The sequence below is a fragment of the Nicrophorus vespilloides genome, unplaced genomic scaffold (assembly GCF_001412225.1).
Source record: "Nicrophorus vespilloides isolate i.1.1-1 unplaced genomic scaffold, Nicve_v1.0, whole genome shotgun sequence".
NCBI classification, from domain to species: domain Eukaryota; kingdom Metazoa; phylum Arthropoda; class Insecta; order Coleoptera; family Silphidae; genus Nicrophorus; species Nicrophorus vespilloides.
Genome location: NW_017100100.1, coordinates 192,196 through 208,690, shown reverse-complemented (window position 1 = coordinate 208,690; position 16,495 = coordinate 192,196). Strand labels below are relative to the sequence as shown.

The following is a 16,495-nucleotide window of genomic DNA, read 5'->3' as shown; positions in this document are numbered from 1 at the left end:
AAATTTTATATAGGACGAATACCAAACTATACAATTTATTTATAAATCATGTTGTTTTTTATTATTATTATTATTATTATAACGTTAGGGAACGTTTTGTTTTGTTACGTGAAGCAAAAGAAAACAAGCTGTTAGTAAAAAAATAATATATCGCATTATGTTTCATTACTGTGCAGTACTTCCACTTTGAGTTAAGGTTGAATACCCAGAATGCAAACCTTAAGCTCAATAACAAGAATTCTGAAAAAAAAAATATAATATTGGAAACGCGGTTTCGACTATTCTGCGTATTGAACTTTGCAAGCGTTCAACGAGAATGTGAGAATCGTTTAATTAGTTAATTTATAAGGAGAAAAACAATATATATATATATATAAAAAAAAAATCAGTCGATATACTGGTGTGATAGTGTATGGTGCACCTTACGCATTATGAATATTAAAAAAAAAATATATTGAGAGGTCCAAAATTGTTAAAACTGTTAGTGTTTTTCTGCAATTTCACAAGTTTTATAAGCATATATATATTATAAATATACCATGTACTATATATATATATATCTGCATAGTTAGCATGTTTATATTATTACTTAGCGTTATATATTTTCAAATGCATTTTCATGTTACCCTACTAATGTTATACCAACGAATAAACAAAACTAGTTTCTTAGAATGATGACTTTAAATAGAAATCGATAAATCTTTATTCCACTTTCTGTCCGTTCTTCATCATTTACATGCAGCTTTCAGCACACCCTTCAGCGCTGTGGAAGAGGGAGAGGGATTAAACTACAAACGACAGATGGAGCCACGTCAGCAACGCGTCTGCATCAATTTAAAACTGTATAAACTGTTTATTTAGCTGTCAATATATAAATAAATCCACATATTGTTATATTAAAAAAACAATTAAAAAATAAACTATGAAAGCAAAAAAAAAACTTTTGTTAATAACAAAATCAAATTAACGTCTCTTAAGGAATATTATTGTAGCCCTTTCCTTTGAACTGACTTTAAGTTCTGGCTTCATCCGGTATTTGTGATCTGAAAATAAATAAACATTAAATTTTGAATACATCTATTTCTTATGTTCAACTTACCTAAATGGACAAGATTACTATAAACACCTTTATCCTCTTCTTTCGGCTCGTAGGCGGCAAACTCCTCACGCCAAATGTCAGGCGAATACTTATCGATATGCTTGATTAATTCATCTATAAGTTCGCATGCCGTTACCACATCTGGTATATCCAGATTGCGTAACTGAATTGTGCAGTACATCTCGTTAACCGCCTTCTGAATCTCCTTTACATCGTCCACAAGTATCGAAAGGTTATATAGAAGCGCTATATCCTCGTACCTGGAGTTTTCTTTAAGTGTTGTATACTTCTTTTGCTCCTTCTTCAATCTACGCGTCATTGAGCGATTTGATCTATTCGATGATCTAATGATTAAAACAAATTAATTAATGTTACTTTTAATTAGTTTTTAATAAACCAACCTTGTGGAAATTGTGGATGCTGCAGTGGTAACACTCATTACATCACTAAATTCGATGTTGGAGGTATCATGAAGCGGTTCCGCCTCCGCTTCCGCCTTCATTTTCTGACGAACCACCTTCAATCTCTCGTAGTACTTAGTAAATTTCTCACTTAACTCTTGCGTACGAGAACATAAGTTTTGGCATTCGATAACCATACTGTCTTCAATCATTGGGTGAAAGTTTGGACGGTTCATCCTAATCGAGAGCCTCAATGCTAATTCAAACTCCTTTGCGGAAATGTAGCACTGCATAGCAGCATCGTAATCAGTGCAGTGATTCACTAATACATTTGCAGCATCCACGTAGTCTCTGTGAGCGGTCATCGTATTAGCCACCGTACGATATAAAACTAGCGATTGTTCTGGGGTAAGTACACCAGCATCAATAACAGTTAACGCTTCCTGCCAGTGATACCCCTGGAGCATGGCGGTGACTGCTTCGACGTATCGCTGTAATCGGTTCGCGAGAATACCAGCTTCCAGGTAGTTTTGGTCATTCATAAGAATTTCATAATAGAGCATACCCACCTCTTCAAAAATGTCATCCGAGACGTCCACCATATTATACAACTCGGACAGCAATTCTGATTCAGTGGCAAACAGAATCATTTCTTCGCCTGTTATGCTTTCTTCCCGATACATCTGGAAGTAGTAAAAGAGCGCTTCTTTGAAGCGGCCGATCTCGTAGCAGATCGTGAATCTCATTTCAAACTCGTCCATTGCAGTCACCCTCTGTATGAAAGGTCGATACACGCAAGGATCCATTTGTGACTTCGAAGCAACCAACTCGGCTAAATGCAAGTCGAATGTAAAAAGAGATGCTTCGTACAACTCCTTCTTATCCACATGGTTGCTGATCACTTCAATAGCATTCACGATATCCGCCGGTCTGATGCTGGTCAACGTATTACATATTTTTGAAACTTTAGTCATAGTTTCAACAATATTTCTATCGGTGAAATAAGCAGCCAAAGCGTAAGTCATCAGATGCTTTTCCGGCTCTTGCAGTCGAAGATACACATCCTCGAAAGATTCCGCCACTTTCACGACCTTATTCTCCAACTGCGACTCTACGCCCAACAATTTCATTTCCTTCTCGTTCAACGAGGATTCGTTCTTGATTTCCACGAAAAACTTATTCAAACTCGCGCACAAATCGAGCACGCGGAAAATACTAACTTTATTAGTAAAGAAATGGCTAGGGCTTAAATCTACTAGAAGATCTATTCGAAGAGACTGCCTTTTAATATAATGCAATGCATCAATATATTTATGGTCCAAAAGTTTGTCTCGTACTATGAAGAGTGCTATGTTTCTCAGTTCAATAGACTCGATGTTTCCCCTAGGAAGCAAGAGTATAGTGGTAGCAGATTTCTCGATAGTATTCAAGACAACGCTCCCTTGTTCGACCGGTCTTTTATAGGAAATATCCTCAAAGGAGCCACCTTCTTTCAATGTTTGTATGACTTCTGCAGTCAAGTAAACGCCGTAAACATTGTCGGTGGATACCATGTCTAATTCATTATTAATCACTGTAACTGTTAATCTATTACTGTGCACAAATAATGAACTTATTTTTTCTTTAACTCTTTCATGGTCGATGAAGAGTCCACCATCCACTGTCATATACAATAAATGATAAGAGCCATTTATTTGTACGTTAAAAAATTGATGTATTGGCATTTTGTTAATATCTTTAGAGTAAAACTCTAGTTTCTTATCCATGATGGTCGACACACCAATAATATTCTTCTTAGTGGTAGATATTACGCAAGTTGGCTCGACTGTAGTCAAATTATATGTGTGTAACGCATCTTCCATTTCTTCGGAAAAGCAAACTACACACAACTTAGTGTCGTTAGGCATATATAACCTATAGGCATTTAATGGAATATGTTCCGTCGATTTAGGTAGTTGCACAGTATACAGCAGATCCCAATTGTATCGGTCGGTGTAATCATAAATATATACAATACTTTCCGAATCAATATAAATCAATTTGTAACTATCATCAGAAAAGACAACACCATTTATTGGACAAGTATGCTCATGGATGTAATGTGCTTCGTCGTTGGATGAAGACAAGCCGGATGCAAAATAATAACACTTCAAAGTGCTACCCTCAACATTCACGTTTAAACCATAATCAAATTTCATTATATTGCTCCTAATGAATTTCCTCAAAAAGGTATACTCGTAGTACCCATAATTATAATGTAGTTCAAGATTAAATATTCCAGATAGCATTGGTTTAATTTTATAATCAACAAATGTCTTTGCTTGATCTAACGGAAGTCGTTGTTTTAACGAGTAATGGCAATTGTGTATTAAATATATATCAATCCAAACTTGGTCGTGTCTTTTAAGTTGCACAGTTATACAAGTACCACATGGAGACCAGAGCAATTTCTGTACTTTAGCCTGTAACAATTAAAAAAGAAATAAACTTAGAATAAATCTATTTATACTTGAAAACTAAAATTATTGTATTAAATAATTGTATTTCTTACCCCTTCTTCCAATGGTATCATGCTCAGCAACATGCAATTTTTTTCAATAATCATCAAACGTTGATCCTGGCCATCAGATGATGTCACACAAGCTATGACATTTCCGACAGGTTTAAATGCTAACAAGGGTTCCAGTCCTGACTGTATACCCTTTGAACTATACAATAACTCGCAGCTTTTATTATATATCTTTATAATTCGCTCTTCGCCATCAAAATAATTAATGGCAAATAAGTCTCCATTACCCTTCCAATCAATAACAGGTTCTTGGTTATCACAGACGTATGTACCTAAAATATAAATTATTTAATAGAAATAAAAATAAAAATCTGCTGTACTTACTTGGAACCTCTTCTGCTCTTTTGTATTTATGAGTTCCTCCCCAGCCTACATCAATATGTTCAATTGGCTAAAATTATTATTTTTATTATTGCAATTAACAAAATTATATTTACTTTATTACCTCGTCATCCAGGTTCGTTGAACTTATTGAAACAGCAAGTTCTTCAATTACATTTACTAAATACAATGATACTTTGTTGCATTCAAAGAATATAGCAAGCACATCCTGGTGTCCGTTCCATTTAGCATGTATGATGTCCTCCTCTCCATCGAGAATTATCCTTTTCACCAAATTTACATCACCATCCAAGAAAACCAGTTCATTCTTTGTGGTGAGAAATACCATATCTTCAAATGGAAGATATTCCATATTAGTATAAACTCCATCTATAAACTCTGTCGAATTCAAGTCTTCTGTAGCACAATTATAGGAAATTAGGCACTGAGAATGTTGAGTGGCTTCAAATAAAATGTAAATCTTATCATTCACAGCCAAACTTTGTGACACTGGAGCACACACAATCTTAAAGTGAGGATGAGATACAATACTGTACAATTCTAAATTCCTCATTTTGGGTTAAAAAGGTTATGTCTCTTTGGGGCGCAATTCTATGTATATTTTAACACTACCAATAAACATTTGTGGTGCCACACTTGTGCCCCATTCACCAGGATATCAGAACTAAGGGAAGATATTCTAAAAACGCGCACACTCTAAACACCCTCCAGAAACACAGGATTCATATAAATTCATATTGAATCGTGCTGAACGTGATTGCAAGCAATTGTAAGGATGGCAAACTGTTGCTCAGTGACACGTACCAACCGTACTCTCAAAAACACTAGCTACCTATATATAGTTCGAAACTAACCAACATCAAATAGGTTACATTTGTTGGATTTGGGGCTCAATCCTATAGGAATTCGCACTGTCAAGTCGCTTTTGTGGGGCCAAACAGGTGCCCCATTCACCAGGAACACAGAATACTGCAAAGATACACAAAACACACACGAATTTTTATCAAATGCAAAAGTATAATTCGTATGAAGGGTCGCAAACAATTGATTGATGTTTTGTAGTAATACCAACTTTTGCAAGCAATAACACCAACCTGCCTTTTCCACTCTATTGTCCACCAGGATTCCATATATGAAAATGTATAAAAGGCGCGAAAAGCAGAACGTAATATAAGGGAAGTCCATTATTGATCGATTTGTATAGAAAGCTATGATTGGGTAGTTTTGAAAATAAAAAACGATCCCTGATAAGTGATTGCAAGGGTGGTAAACTGTTGGTTGGCAATCTGCAAACATACCAAGCGTCGCGCGCTAAAACACTAGCAACCGATGCATATAATTCGGAAGAAACTAACATAAAATGCGTTATGTATACTGGATTTGGGGCTCAATCATATATGAATTCGCAATGCCAAAGTGGATTTTGTGGGGCCAAGCAGGTGCCCCATTCATCAGGAAAACAGAATACTAGAAAGATATATATATACGAAGAGCGCGAAAATCATCACGTAAAATAAGGGATGTCCATTATTGATCGCTTTATACAGAAAGCTATGATTGGGTAATTTGAATACAGACGTAGCAATGATTTCCTTTAGGAATTTTCCGTAACGGAAAAGAACAGACGTTATTCACTTCTAAACGAATTTATTTGAAATATAATTTGTGTTTAAACTTAAAGGCTTCAAAAATATATTAACAAAATTTTACAAAATAATCAGAATACATATTTACAATGAAACTCATCTTTTTATTATCATTCTACTGTGATTGGATATATAAAGAAGAGTTGCATTTATACCTTTCTATTATTTAAAATAAATGGGAGCGAACTGGACGAGTTTCAATATTTTGTGAAAAGCTTTTTTCGCGTTTACTATAAACAGTTCTTTTCTCTTGGTCACAGAACCAATTAAATACACATTTAAAAAAAAAAGAGGGAATCACTTTATAAATTAGTTAAAACCCAAATTGGTGAAAGTTTAAAAATTCCTTTTGAAGAAATTTGGAGTCCATTTGTTAACTGGCGACTGAGGTTTGGGAGCAGATGCCGCCTCTTCAGCCAATTCTATGAGCTGCTTTTGCTTCTCGCGGAATGTCGCCAGAGCATCATCAAATTGGTTGTAGTACTTCACCACTTCGCGAATATCGTCGATCTGGTTTTGAGATATTGCCAGAAGGAAAGAGCTCAAATGGAACAGTGTCATGTCGTCGTCGTTACCTTTCCAACGAGGAATTTGGAATACGTTTTCCGGGTGATGGTTTGTTGATTTACCATCCCAATCGACGACTATTGTCTTCTCCAACTCCCTGTTTAGTTTGTCTAAGTCCTTTACGTGACGTCCATCAATGAAAAGAGTAGCATCTCTCACCAATTTGTAGTTTATGTGATTCTTAGGATCAAGGGCTTCGATAATCGGGAATACCGTCATACCTTGCTCTGCTGTGTAAACAACAATTTCAAAGACGCCATTCAAAGATTCTAGGAAATGGTCAAGTCCAGGCCTCTTCTTAAACCTCCAACCTGTGTTGTAGGTCCATTCTGGATGTACAATAACATCAGTAAACTCTAGTACAAGAGTATATTTTGGTGCATAGTAAGGATGTTTAATCATATCAGGCAACAACTTGTCTCTGGATGGTTCTTTTATCAACTAAAAATAATTATCATCTCAAAATGAACTTTTTACATAGTGTACTTTATATAAATTTACCTGTTTATAATAATTAAGTTCATTGATAGTACGAAGAATATACTGTTTAAACTTAGGCATATCAGAGTATGGATCTTCCAACGGAAGACCGTCAAGGCCAATTCTGGGTTTACCAAGTTCCATGATAAGATATCCCCCGATGCATGTGAAAGATATTCCAAAAAATGCCAATGTATACTTCATTCGTCTCCAGGATTGCTCTTTGGTCTCTTTCTGGCTATTTTCATCGGGAGGGGTTTGTTCCTCCTTCTTCTTATCACCATCGCCTTTAGCAAAGAGCGTGGCGAGCGGTGATTTTGGCGCATTGCCGTCTTTGATCTCTAATGAATTTTATAAGCTTGTTTCAAAAATAATTTTTTGAATATAACCTAAAACTTACGGCTCGAGAAAAATGCTTTTTGAACATAAGAATTCTGTATGGTCATTAGACCATTGCACTCCCTCCTGCATAATATCACATTCTTCGGATTTTTTAATATATTATTAAATAAGGTAAGCGCTTTTGGCGTTACGCGAAACATGTTTAATAAAGCCGCTAAGCTCTTAACCAACTCTCAACCATTCGAACACATATGACCTCTGTGCTACTCTGAAAGTATAACTAGATTTTTATTGAAAGTAATAACATTAGTTTACTAAATATACTTTTGAAATTCAATTATTATTTATGGTTCTAGAAATATAAATAGAATTCCCTTTTATGTTTTAATTTAAGGATAGTTTATTTTAAAATATTCTTTGAAGGCAACCCAACATACATCATCAAATAATATGTTATAGACAAAAGATCAGTTCAACATTCTTATATACAATAAATCACAAATTTAAAAGCTTAATACTTCTTAAAACGTTTCGATTCGCGTTGATCCATCATATTAAAGTACCAACGAGCCTTATCTCTTTTCGTCTTTCTTCCTTGAGATCTTTCAAACAACCACTCAGTAGCTTTTTCAGCTTTCCTAGCATTGTCTCTGCCTTTGTGCAAAATACCATACCATTCACCATCAACGTTGTCGGTAGCCTTCTTGTTGAACTTTTTATAAACTTCGGTTCTTCTAGCATTCATTTTCAAATCCTTTCTCTTCAAATTTTCCTCCTTGTTCTTCAAATATTGCTGCTTCTTGTTCAAAAAATTCTCCATCTCCTGGAAATCATTGGCATGAAGTTTCTTATCTTTCCTCTTCTGCTCGTTTTTAGAACCGTATTGCCGTTCGTCATTTTTATATGCGTATTGCCGTTCGTCGTTTTTATTCTTAAAACTTTTTCTATGGTTATTTTCAATGTACTCTATATCTCTGGCTAACCGCATCGAAGGTTCCGCGAATACATGTTTCGCTTTGATCGTTTTAAATTCTTGTTGATCCATCGGAGCAACGTCTTTGTCGTACACCTCATGAAAATATATGGCGATAATTAATCCAATAATCATAAAACAAGCAGAAGTCAAACCATTCCTATTAACTGGTTCTTTTGTCTCATTGATTTTGGTTATCTCGCGTTTCTCAAAGGTCACAATTTGTTCTGCAGCAGGATATTCGTCCACTAAATCCTCAGGATCCGTAATCACGCTGATTCCATCTGAGTCAGTTTCTGGTAAAGTTAATTCTTCAAGTCTCAAGGGTTGCTCTGCATTCTCAGCTTGTTGCTCCTCTTTCTCTTCTTCATCCTCATCATTTTCCTTTCCTCCTGGCTTAGGTTCTGGTTCTGGTTGAAGGTCTTTACATTCAGCAGTATTCTCCTTGTCATCATCATCTTCAAGTAGTATCCAGGACCCTGTCCCATCAGATTCTGCTAGTATGCTCATTCTAAAAATTAAAGGATAGTTGAGAAAAATATAGATAACAAGGACATGACAGCAACGTACCTTGATAGAAAGCAGTCACTGCTCAGGATGATTTTTTCGCACGTCCGCCTTGGGTCAGTGTATTTATGTGCTTTCATTTAAAATCGTCACGACTTTTTGGCAGCTTCGAATGACTATTTATAGAGACAACGAGGAATCTTGTTTATTTCCCTCTTATTGGAATTATAGCAGATACCTAGCCAGCAGGATTGTAACAGGAACATACCGACATCTGTATCTAGCAACATTAACTTCTGCACAGGTTTGACCAAACTATACTAGATGGCAGATATCCATCCTATTCTGGACTCTTTAATCCTGCAGACTTATCCTCTTAAATTATCCAAATAGAATAAACAACCTATAAATATTTTATATTTACATATTAATATAGCTTAAATTTCGCATTTTTGATATAACAACCTGCACTAATTATTTTTTTATATTTTACTAAAACAGTAGATAAATAAGATTTTTGAATTTTTCAAATTAACTTAATAACTAGAAAACTTTTTAGAAATTTCAAGAACTCTGCAATTGCAATTTCAACACAATATTCATTAGAAGATATATATTTGAGTGGAAACCTGTACTAATTATTTTTTAAATTTTATTCAGTATATTTTCTTAATTAGTAAGCGAAGACAAGTTGATTGGTATATGTTTTTACGTATTTTTTTTAGTTTATATAATTTATGAGCAAAATATATAAACTATTTCAAAAATAATTTAATGAATTGAAGCGTTTTTTTAAATGTGAATACGGAAATGGTGACAATTTAAGGATGATTGAAGAAAAATGATAAATGAGTTATTGTGGTTATAGGAGTGTGGAAGATATTTGGGCGTTAATGCATATGTTGAGTTGGATTTATGTTCGATGGGTAATGAAATGAGAGAGCCGGATCAAATCAAAATCTGCCGTTCGACTTCTCAGCTTGATTTATAGCTGCTTCAGTTTGGGAAGATTATACGTTTCGGGTTCACGATCATAATTTCATTCTGCGAGAGGTTTTCAACTGATTCTGGGAAAAGGTCGATGCAGGGAATGGCATATGCAGTTCCACGTGCTGTGCGATCCTTCCGTGCGCGCAAAGAGTGCATAGCTGTAGTAAGCTCGTGAAGGCAGTTAATTACGTCTGGAGATGAATTCGTAATTAGGCGCGGCGATGGGATGGGTGATTGTGTTTGGGAATGGGTGAAATGATCATAAAAATATCATTAAGGTGTTTGAGTACGAGTTCGGATGGGGCTCGGTTTGGTGCGTGGTTCGTGTGGTTCGTTTGCTCGTTGGAAGTATATTAATCTATATCAAAAGCATCGAAGCTCAGGGACAAAAGGTCCAGTGACCGTCGGTGACCACGTTAAGCAAAAGGCGAGCGGGTCTCGGGGCCAGGGGGCAGGAAGGCCATTAACGCTGGAGAATAGATCACCAGCTGTCATGTGAGCAGCAATCATAGAGGTACCTGGCCGGCAACGGCAAGCGGCGCTAAGAAGCGCCCCGCCCAGTACATCAGTCTCCTGAAGACGCTTTATTAGGACCCGAACCCGCTATCACTATATAGCCAACATTAAGAACCCCAACAGCAAGCACCATACAGAAACCGCGCAGTCATCCAGTCGTAAGAGTACGTGTGCATGTGACCTGTCGGATCCGCCTTGCTCTGGGTCTTCTCTTCTCTTCTCCGATCCGATCCGATACGATCCACCAGAATCAAACCAAAACCGAAGCTAAACAAACTGTTCTTAGTTTACACACACTTTGGATGGATGTCCATGCTCCACATGCATGCATTAGCACTGATAATTCGATAGCGTTGCTCGAAACCCCTAATACCGATTTGCATGGCGGATGATGAACGGGTAGTCGTCGTCCCGTAGTCTGGGTTGGGAAGGGTTGGCTGCTCGGCTCGCCAACTTTAGCACACGGGATGCAATCATCAATATGTCTCAAGTCAAATAAGGCTATAATTTACCAAATTTCTCTTAAATCGCGTGCTCCACTTTGCCCAGCGGCCAAATGATCCCCACTTATTAACCGGCTGTTCTTTGCCTGCACATTATGTTAATCTTCATGCGTAATTGTCCACCAATTGTATTATGACCAGTTGCGCTCTATAGCATAATTATTAGTGCATTTACACAACCCATATTTTCATTACAACAACCATTAGTTATATAATTTTTTTTTAAACAAAGCTTTTAATTGAAATGCGGACAACAGAAACAACAGAAACAACGACCAAGACGACAAACAACAGCAGCAACAACCGCAACAACACATTGTAGAAACGGCACAATTACCATTCGCCGGCGAAAACGGAATCAATAACATCCCGCTTTTCCTTGACAGGATTTCATTAAAAATAGATTAATCAAAATCACTCTATCCAAACATACACAAACGCAATTAAGGCGAAACACTAATTTATATAGCATTTACTTACGACGTCCTTTTCTTCTCCATCTTATGCTCTCTTCTTCATTTCCCCGTAACGCAGTTCTTTTTTACTGTTCTTGTTGTTCCTTCTCTTTTAATTTTATTTTCCTGTTGCCGCACCGCCATTCTCAAACTCCATATAATGATTAAAAACGAAGCAATATATTATTTCATGCTTTCATTTCTAACTTGAACTTCAACCAGTTTACATCTTTAAAATACATACTTTTATTCTTAAGTAAAACTATGACTAAACATTTAAAAAAAAATAAACATTCAATATAATATTATAAAAAAAAATACGAATTTGATATAATTAATTTAAGGAATTCTATAACTTTTTATGATTGAATTTATTGGTTTGGCGTAAGATTTTGTGTTATTAATATATAAGCAAAAGAGGTAACAATAAAATTAACTATTATGCATAAAGTGCGTTAGGGAACGTCAGTTGAGACAGATTGATTTTGAATATGTTATCTAGTGCTGAGATAGATCTAATATCAAGTGGGAATTTGAATTTAGATGAAAGCACGTATCTGAGGCGTTTAATATTTAGTGACAAAAGAGTGAGGATGTGGTCAAAGAATGGGTAGTCCCGGGGGTAAGAATATCCGTCTGCGTGGGCGAGCGGAGAGGGTGCGTGATACATATACATCCTCATCAATAACTCACTATCGCATCTCTGTATGAAATATGGAACTGTGGCGAGATGACGTATGAGATGCGGCGACCGCGTCGGCGTTTCCTTCGGGGGAATCCCCCCGCGTTTTGGTGCAGCCACCCCCGGCATCCCCCAGATTTATCTCAATTATGATAACAATGAGATGGAATAATGAAACGGTGGCCGTGGACGCGTATTTAGCTACAGACGGAACATATTTGGCGATCTCGCGCGTCGTCATTTATTATAAAGTTTCCAAGTGATATTAATGCATCGGCTACTTTTTCACATGTCAAAATACTTTGATATATGACGATTGCATATCGCGGTAGCAACGTCTCGATCTAATGATCTATGAGCCAAGGAATCACTCCTACCGTACGCGGGGCCCTTTTTAAATCAATCAATACCAACCATTATGCACCGTCGCTCTGATCCATCCGAGTACGTGAACAAAATACACATTCATTAAACCCAGATGGCATCGGAGGAAACGCACTGCAATGGTGAAAAAAAAGAAAGGGGAGATTGTACAAACAACCGAAGAAGAAGAAAAAAATGAAAATATAGAGGAATGCGCGAGTAGATGGAGAGAAAACAGAATACTATACTGGACATGTGTCCACCTCGTCTCACCATTTTTCAGTGTCACCCATCCATATTTCATGTGCCATTGAAAAGCGGGATATTTTAATGATCCCGTTTGGACAAAGCCTAATCATAGGGAGAGCTCACAATTACTCACACTATCCGCAACAAAGGGCTTTTGGTGTCTCAGGATTTGAATGCGATGCGTCTGGAGTTTGAGCATCCCGTAAAAATTCAATCATGTCAAGTGGCCGGCCGAAGCCGGGGGAACCCAAATAAGAACAAGTGAAGAAGAAGAGAGAAAAAAAGAAGTAAAGGAAAAGATAAAGAGGAGAGAAAGAAGAAGGCCAAAGGAAATTTGAAAGCATGCAAATCTCGAAAGGCAATTGCATACAAATTAATGGACGCCGTTAACTCGGGCAGAGGAGCACTCCGCGCCGACGAAACGATGTTTATCGCTTTCCAATTTGTAAATCGAGCGGGATTTTTGAATTATGCAGCCCGGGATAGACCGGGGGACCGAAACAGTGCGCGTTTAATTGCAACAGGGAAAACATTTGATCATTAGATCACGCCGCATTAGCGCCGTCGATGAATTCGTGCGCTTCTGCATAATATAACCATAATATGCAAGTCCGCACCACTTCGATTGTTTACTAAATGCATAATTAATTTTATATTAGTTAATTAAATTAAATCAATTACCATTATTAACCGGGTTTATGCAAATAATATAGCGTAATAATAATATTGCCGAGCGCAAATTGCTATTCATTTTCAAAGCTACAACACCGCCCGATCGCAACTTCCACAATTATCCATACATATATATTTTTTTTCAGTTTCATTGTTGCGTCATTTTTTCGCATATTTTTTTTTAGAATTATATTGAAAAACAAATGTAGTGTGTATGTGTATATATATATATTTTTATTGGGGGGATGTTGCTTTTTGCGTTGGCAATCCAATCGTGCGTGAAACAAAACTGTAAATTCGATGGAATTTAATTTCAATATCAAAGGGATTTTGGGGATGGCCGGGCGCGCAATCACTTTATTACATTATCCGGGCAGTACGTTTTCATTTTTCCCGCGTTTCGCAATTTTCTTTTTTTCGGCGCCGGGATTCCGGAGGACGTCCAGAAAGGATTCCCCCGGCGCTGTCACTTCGCATCCACGTCGGCCAAATCCTCGCCCATAAGGATTCCGAAGATGAAAAAGCAGATGGAAATACATGTATAAATATATTATTCATAAGCCCCGGTCGAGAAGTTACGGTGCTTTGGGTGGTCCTTCTTCTTTTTTAGGTAATTGGAGACAAATGGGGTAACAATGGTGTACTTACTTCGTCATATTTTATGGTCAGGAGGATACGTCAAAATGTTTAAATATCCCTTTTCTTGTGGCCAGCGTTTTCATGTTCGGCAAACCGTGAAATTCCTCCTTTCTTTATATGTATATAAATAAATGTGTATTATATATATATAAATGTGTGTGTCATTTGCTTGGGCGATTTACAAAATCGAGTGGTCATCATAAATAGCGTCTCCCTAGTAACATGACTACACCTATAAATACGTGTACGTGTGTGTATGTATAATTTCGAGTTCGTGGTTAAAGAACACCGCCAATAGGTCCTCATTAGGATGTCCGAGTCGAGTCGTAACTCAACCGAGATGTCAAACATAACGTTCTATGGAAACGTTATTACTACATTTATGCGCTGTCAAAAACGGCTGGCCTGGCGCGGCGAACTTTGCGACCCATAATTATGGTCATTTACATGTTTTTGCTTTTGTTTTTTTGTTGTAGTTGTTGTTGTTTCTTCTCTTATTTCGTTCCCTTCAAAGGTCCTTCTTCCTCACCATCCGCACCACGAATAGTTGAAGAACGGAGGCGGCTAATGAATTTCTATTTAGTGCATTAGATTGATGGATCCTTTGCATAGCATCACCATCAAATGACTCGGATTATTCGGATGACACATCTTGGGTGGCCGGCACAATACCGAAATACTGTTTAATGACTTCGCGGTTGCTCTTCTTCTCTGTCCCACTCGCACTCGGACATAAATAATGACAATCCTTTTTATTATTAGGACTACTGATTGGAAGCCTCGGTCTCTCTCTCCCTCTCATAAAAGTAGTGAAATATTTGCCTGCGCCACAAAGGCCTTAATTAATTTCACTCCTTTTCATTATTTCTCTTTCGCTTTTCCTTTATTAATTTTTCAGACGCGTTGCTCTCTTTTCTCCCCATCCTCATCTTCATCTCCTCCTACCTTCTTCTTCCTTTTTTTTTTGCCCTTCTTCTGCTACGTGGAAATTGTGGCGATGTGTTTAGAAAATTGCATAGGTAAAATGGTGTTCCCTCCCCGAGTGTTAGCACGATATAATCAAGCACAAGTCCAGAACGCACATTAAATTGCAATCATTTTGTGCTACCCGCCCATAGCTCGGAGATCTTTTTGTCCTTGTTTTGCTTTCTTTTCTTCTTCTCTTTATTATGTTCTTCTTGTGTTCGTTTTTTTTTTGTTGTTGTTTCCTTAAAAAGGAATTAAAAAATCCCGACCCGCTCCGTTTCTAAGTTGCGGCCGTTTTTCGGGCTCGGGTCCAAAAAGGACCTGTGTTTGAATCCTACCCGCGCGTGTGTATAGCCACAGTATATATATACATGTATGTATATATATATATAGATGTGTGTAGTCGGCTTCGGTTCTTTTTGCTTTTCATTAACTCGAGATTGAATCTACTGGCAAATGTTACTCCGTGTCCATACGACTCGATTCTGTTTGTATGAAAAGTGGCCAATCATTATTGTGCTATTAACAATCTTAAGTAATTCTTTTGTTGATTCCCTCCTATTTATACAACGTTCTTGCTTTGTCACCGATACACTAAAATCTCAGCCAAACCAAAAACTCGCAAGAAGAGAATATCAGAATAAACGAACGATATTATTAATAACCCAATCGTAATTGCATTGAACGGAATTATTATTATTAATACGCTGTAAATGAAATAATGCGAATATTAGTCCTTATATACAAATAGGTGTATATAAGTATATATAACCACATATATACTATATATATATATCTCTTTTTCTAAGGGGCGTAACTCATTAGCCTCGGCGACCTCGCCGTATTCCTTTGCTTCCCATCCATAATCCCATACCTGAATCAAGTAGATATCTTACGTGGCAAAATCATAATTTAAATCCAGGTACCTCATACACTATTTCATAAATTTCATAACACGAAAATCAGTAACATCTAACTACCAACAATATTATACTATTAATATCTAAAGAACATCTCATCATTAAATTACAAAATCAGAACTAAAACATGATTTTCTTAATTATATTCAGTTGAATACAAAATTTCTTATTTTATTTATAAAATCTGAAATTCATTTGCAAGGGTGGAAAATGTAAGTTTATTTAAATAAATAAATAAAATGTTGAATCTTTTTTTTAATTAGAAACTTAATTATGCTGAGAGTAATAAAACATAAGAGAAAATGTAATTCTTAGTTTTAGGTTTAATAGGTTAGGAAAAGTGTCTTGAGGATAATACTTTATGACCGATACTTAGGATAAGTTGAATGGTGCTATAGTACAACGTAATAAGTTTTAACATAAAATACGCATTTAAAGAATATAAACGCGTTAATGATTTATTAGTTGATGATTACTTTTCCTAACAACTTTTAATTAATATATTAATTCTCTATTTGAGAAACTTATAAAAAATATAAAAGAAATCGTAATTCACAGTTTTACTTTTAAAAGCTTAGGAAAGTTAAGCAGCGGATAATCTCTTAGGTTTACCG

The 16,495-nt window shown here is 36.5% G+C and overlaps 3 protein-coding genes across 3 annotated transcripts; all 3 read right to left on the bottom strand.

Annotated features, from left to right (window-relative positions):
* Positions 1–896: 896 nt before the first annotated feature.
* LOC108567963 (elongator complex protein 1) lies at positions 897–5,184 on the bottom strand. The gene is made up of 6 exons (XM_017928784.1): positions 4,515–5,184; positions 4,394–4,460; positions 4,052–4,341; positions 1,501–3,962; positions 1,100–1,443; positions 897–1,043 (listed from the first exon to the last, which is right to left on the bottom strand). The coding sequence occupies exons 1-6, from the start codon at positions 4,962–4,964 to the stop codon at positions 964–966; spliced, it is 3,693 nt and encodes a 1,230-aa protein (XP_017784273.1). The 5' UTR covers positions 4,965–5,184; the 3' UTR covers positions 897–963.
* Positions 5,185–6,099: 915 nt separating this feature from the next.
* LOC108567958 (mitochondrial import inner membrane translocase subunit TIM50-C-like) lies at positions 6,100–7,722 on the bottom strand. The gene is made up of 3 exons (XM_017928776.1): positions 7,505–7,722; positions 7,126–7,445; positions 6,100–7,065 (listed from the first exon to the last, which is right to left on the bottom strand). Exons 1-3 carry the CDS (start codon positions 7,644–7,646, stop codon positions 6,394–6,396), a joined length of 1,134 nt encoding a protein of 377 aa, XP_017784265.1. The 5' UTR covers positions 7,647–7,722; the 3' UTR covers positions 6,100–6,393.
* Positions 7,723–7,834: 112 nt separating this feature from the next.
* Positions 7,835–9,139, bottom strand: LOC108567956. Its single transcript, XM_017928774.1, has 2 exons — positions 8,990–9,139; positions 7,835–8,930 (listed from the first exon to the last, which is right to left on the bottom strand). Exons 1-2 carry the CDS (start codon positions 9,064–9,066, stop codon positions 7,958–7,960), a joined length of 1,050 nt encoding a protein of 349 aa, XP_017784263.1. The 5' UTR covers positions 9,067–9,139; the 3' UTR covers positions 7,835–7,957.
* Between the last annotated feature and the right edge of the window lie 7,356 nt (positions 9,140–16,495).

Bases quoted from the DNA above. Each gene is read 5' to 3' on its own strand.
- LOC108567958 (XM_017928776.1), bottom strand. From the start codon at position 7,646: ATGTTTCGCGTAACGCCAAAAGCGCTTACCTTATTTAATAATATATTA. The intron at 7,446-7,504 runs GTAAGTTTTAGG...AAAATTCATTAG, and splicing joins AAAAGCATTTTTCTCGAGCC to AGATCAAAGACGGCAATGCG. The intron at 7,066-7,125 runs GTAAATTTATAT...AATTATTTTTAG, and splicing joins AACTTAATTATTATAAACAG to TTGATAAAAGAACCATCCAG.
- LOC108567956 (XM_017928774.1), bottom strand. From the start codon at position 9,066: ATGAAAGCACATAAATACACTGACCCAAGGCGGACGTGCGAAAAAATC. The intron at 8,931-8,989 runs GTACGTTGCTGT...TTTAATTTTTAG, and splicing joins AGTGACTGCTTTCTATCAAG to AATGAGCATACTAGCAGAAT.
- LOC108567963 (XM_017928784.1), bottom strand. From the start codon at position 4,964: ATGAGGAATTTAGAATTGTACAGTATTGTATCTCATCCTCACTTTAAG. The intron at 4,461-4,514 runs GTAATAAAGTAA...TAATAATTTTAG, and splicing joins CAACGAACCTGGATGACGAG to CCAATTGAACATATTGATGT. The intron at 1,444-1,500 runs GTTGGTTTATTA...TTTAATCATTAG, and splicing joins GCATCCACAATTTCCACAAG to ATCATCGAATAGATCAAATC.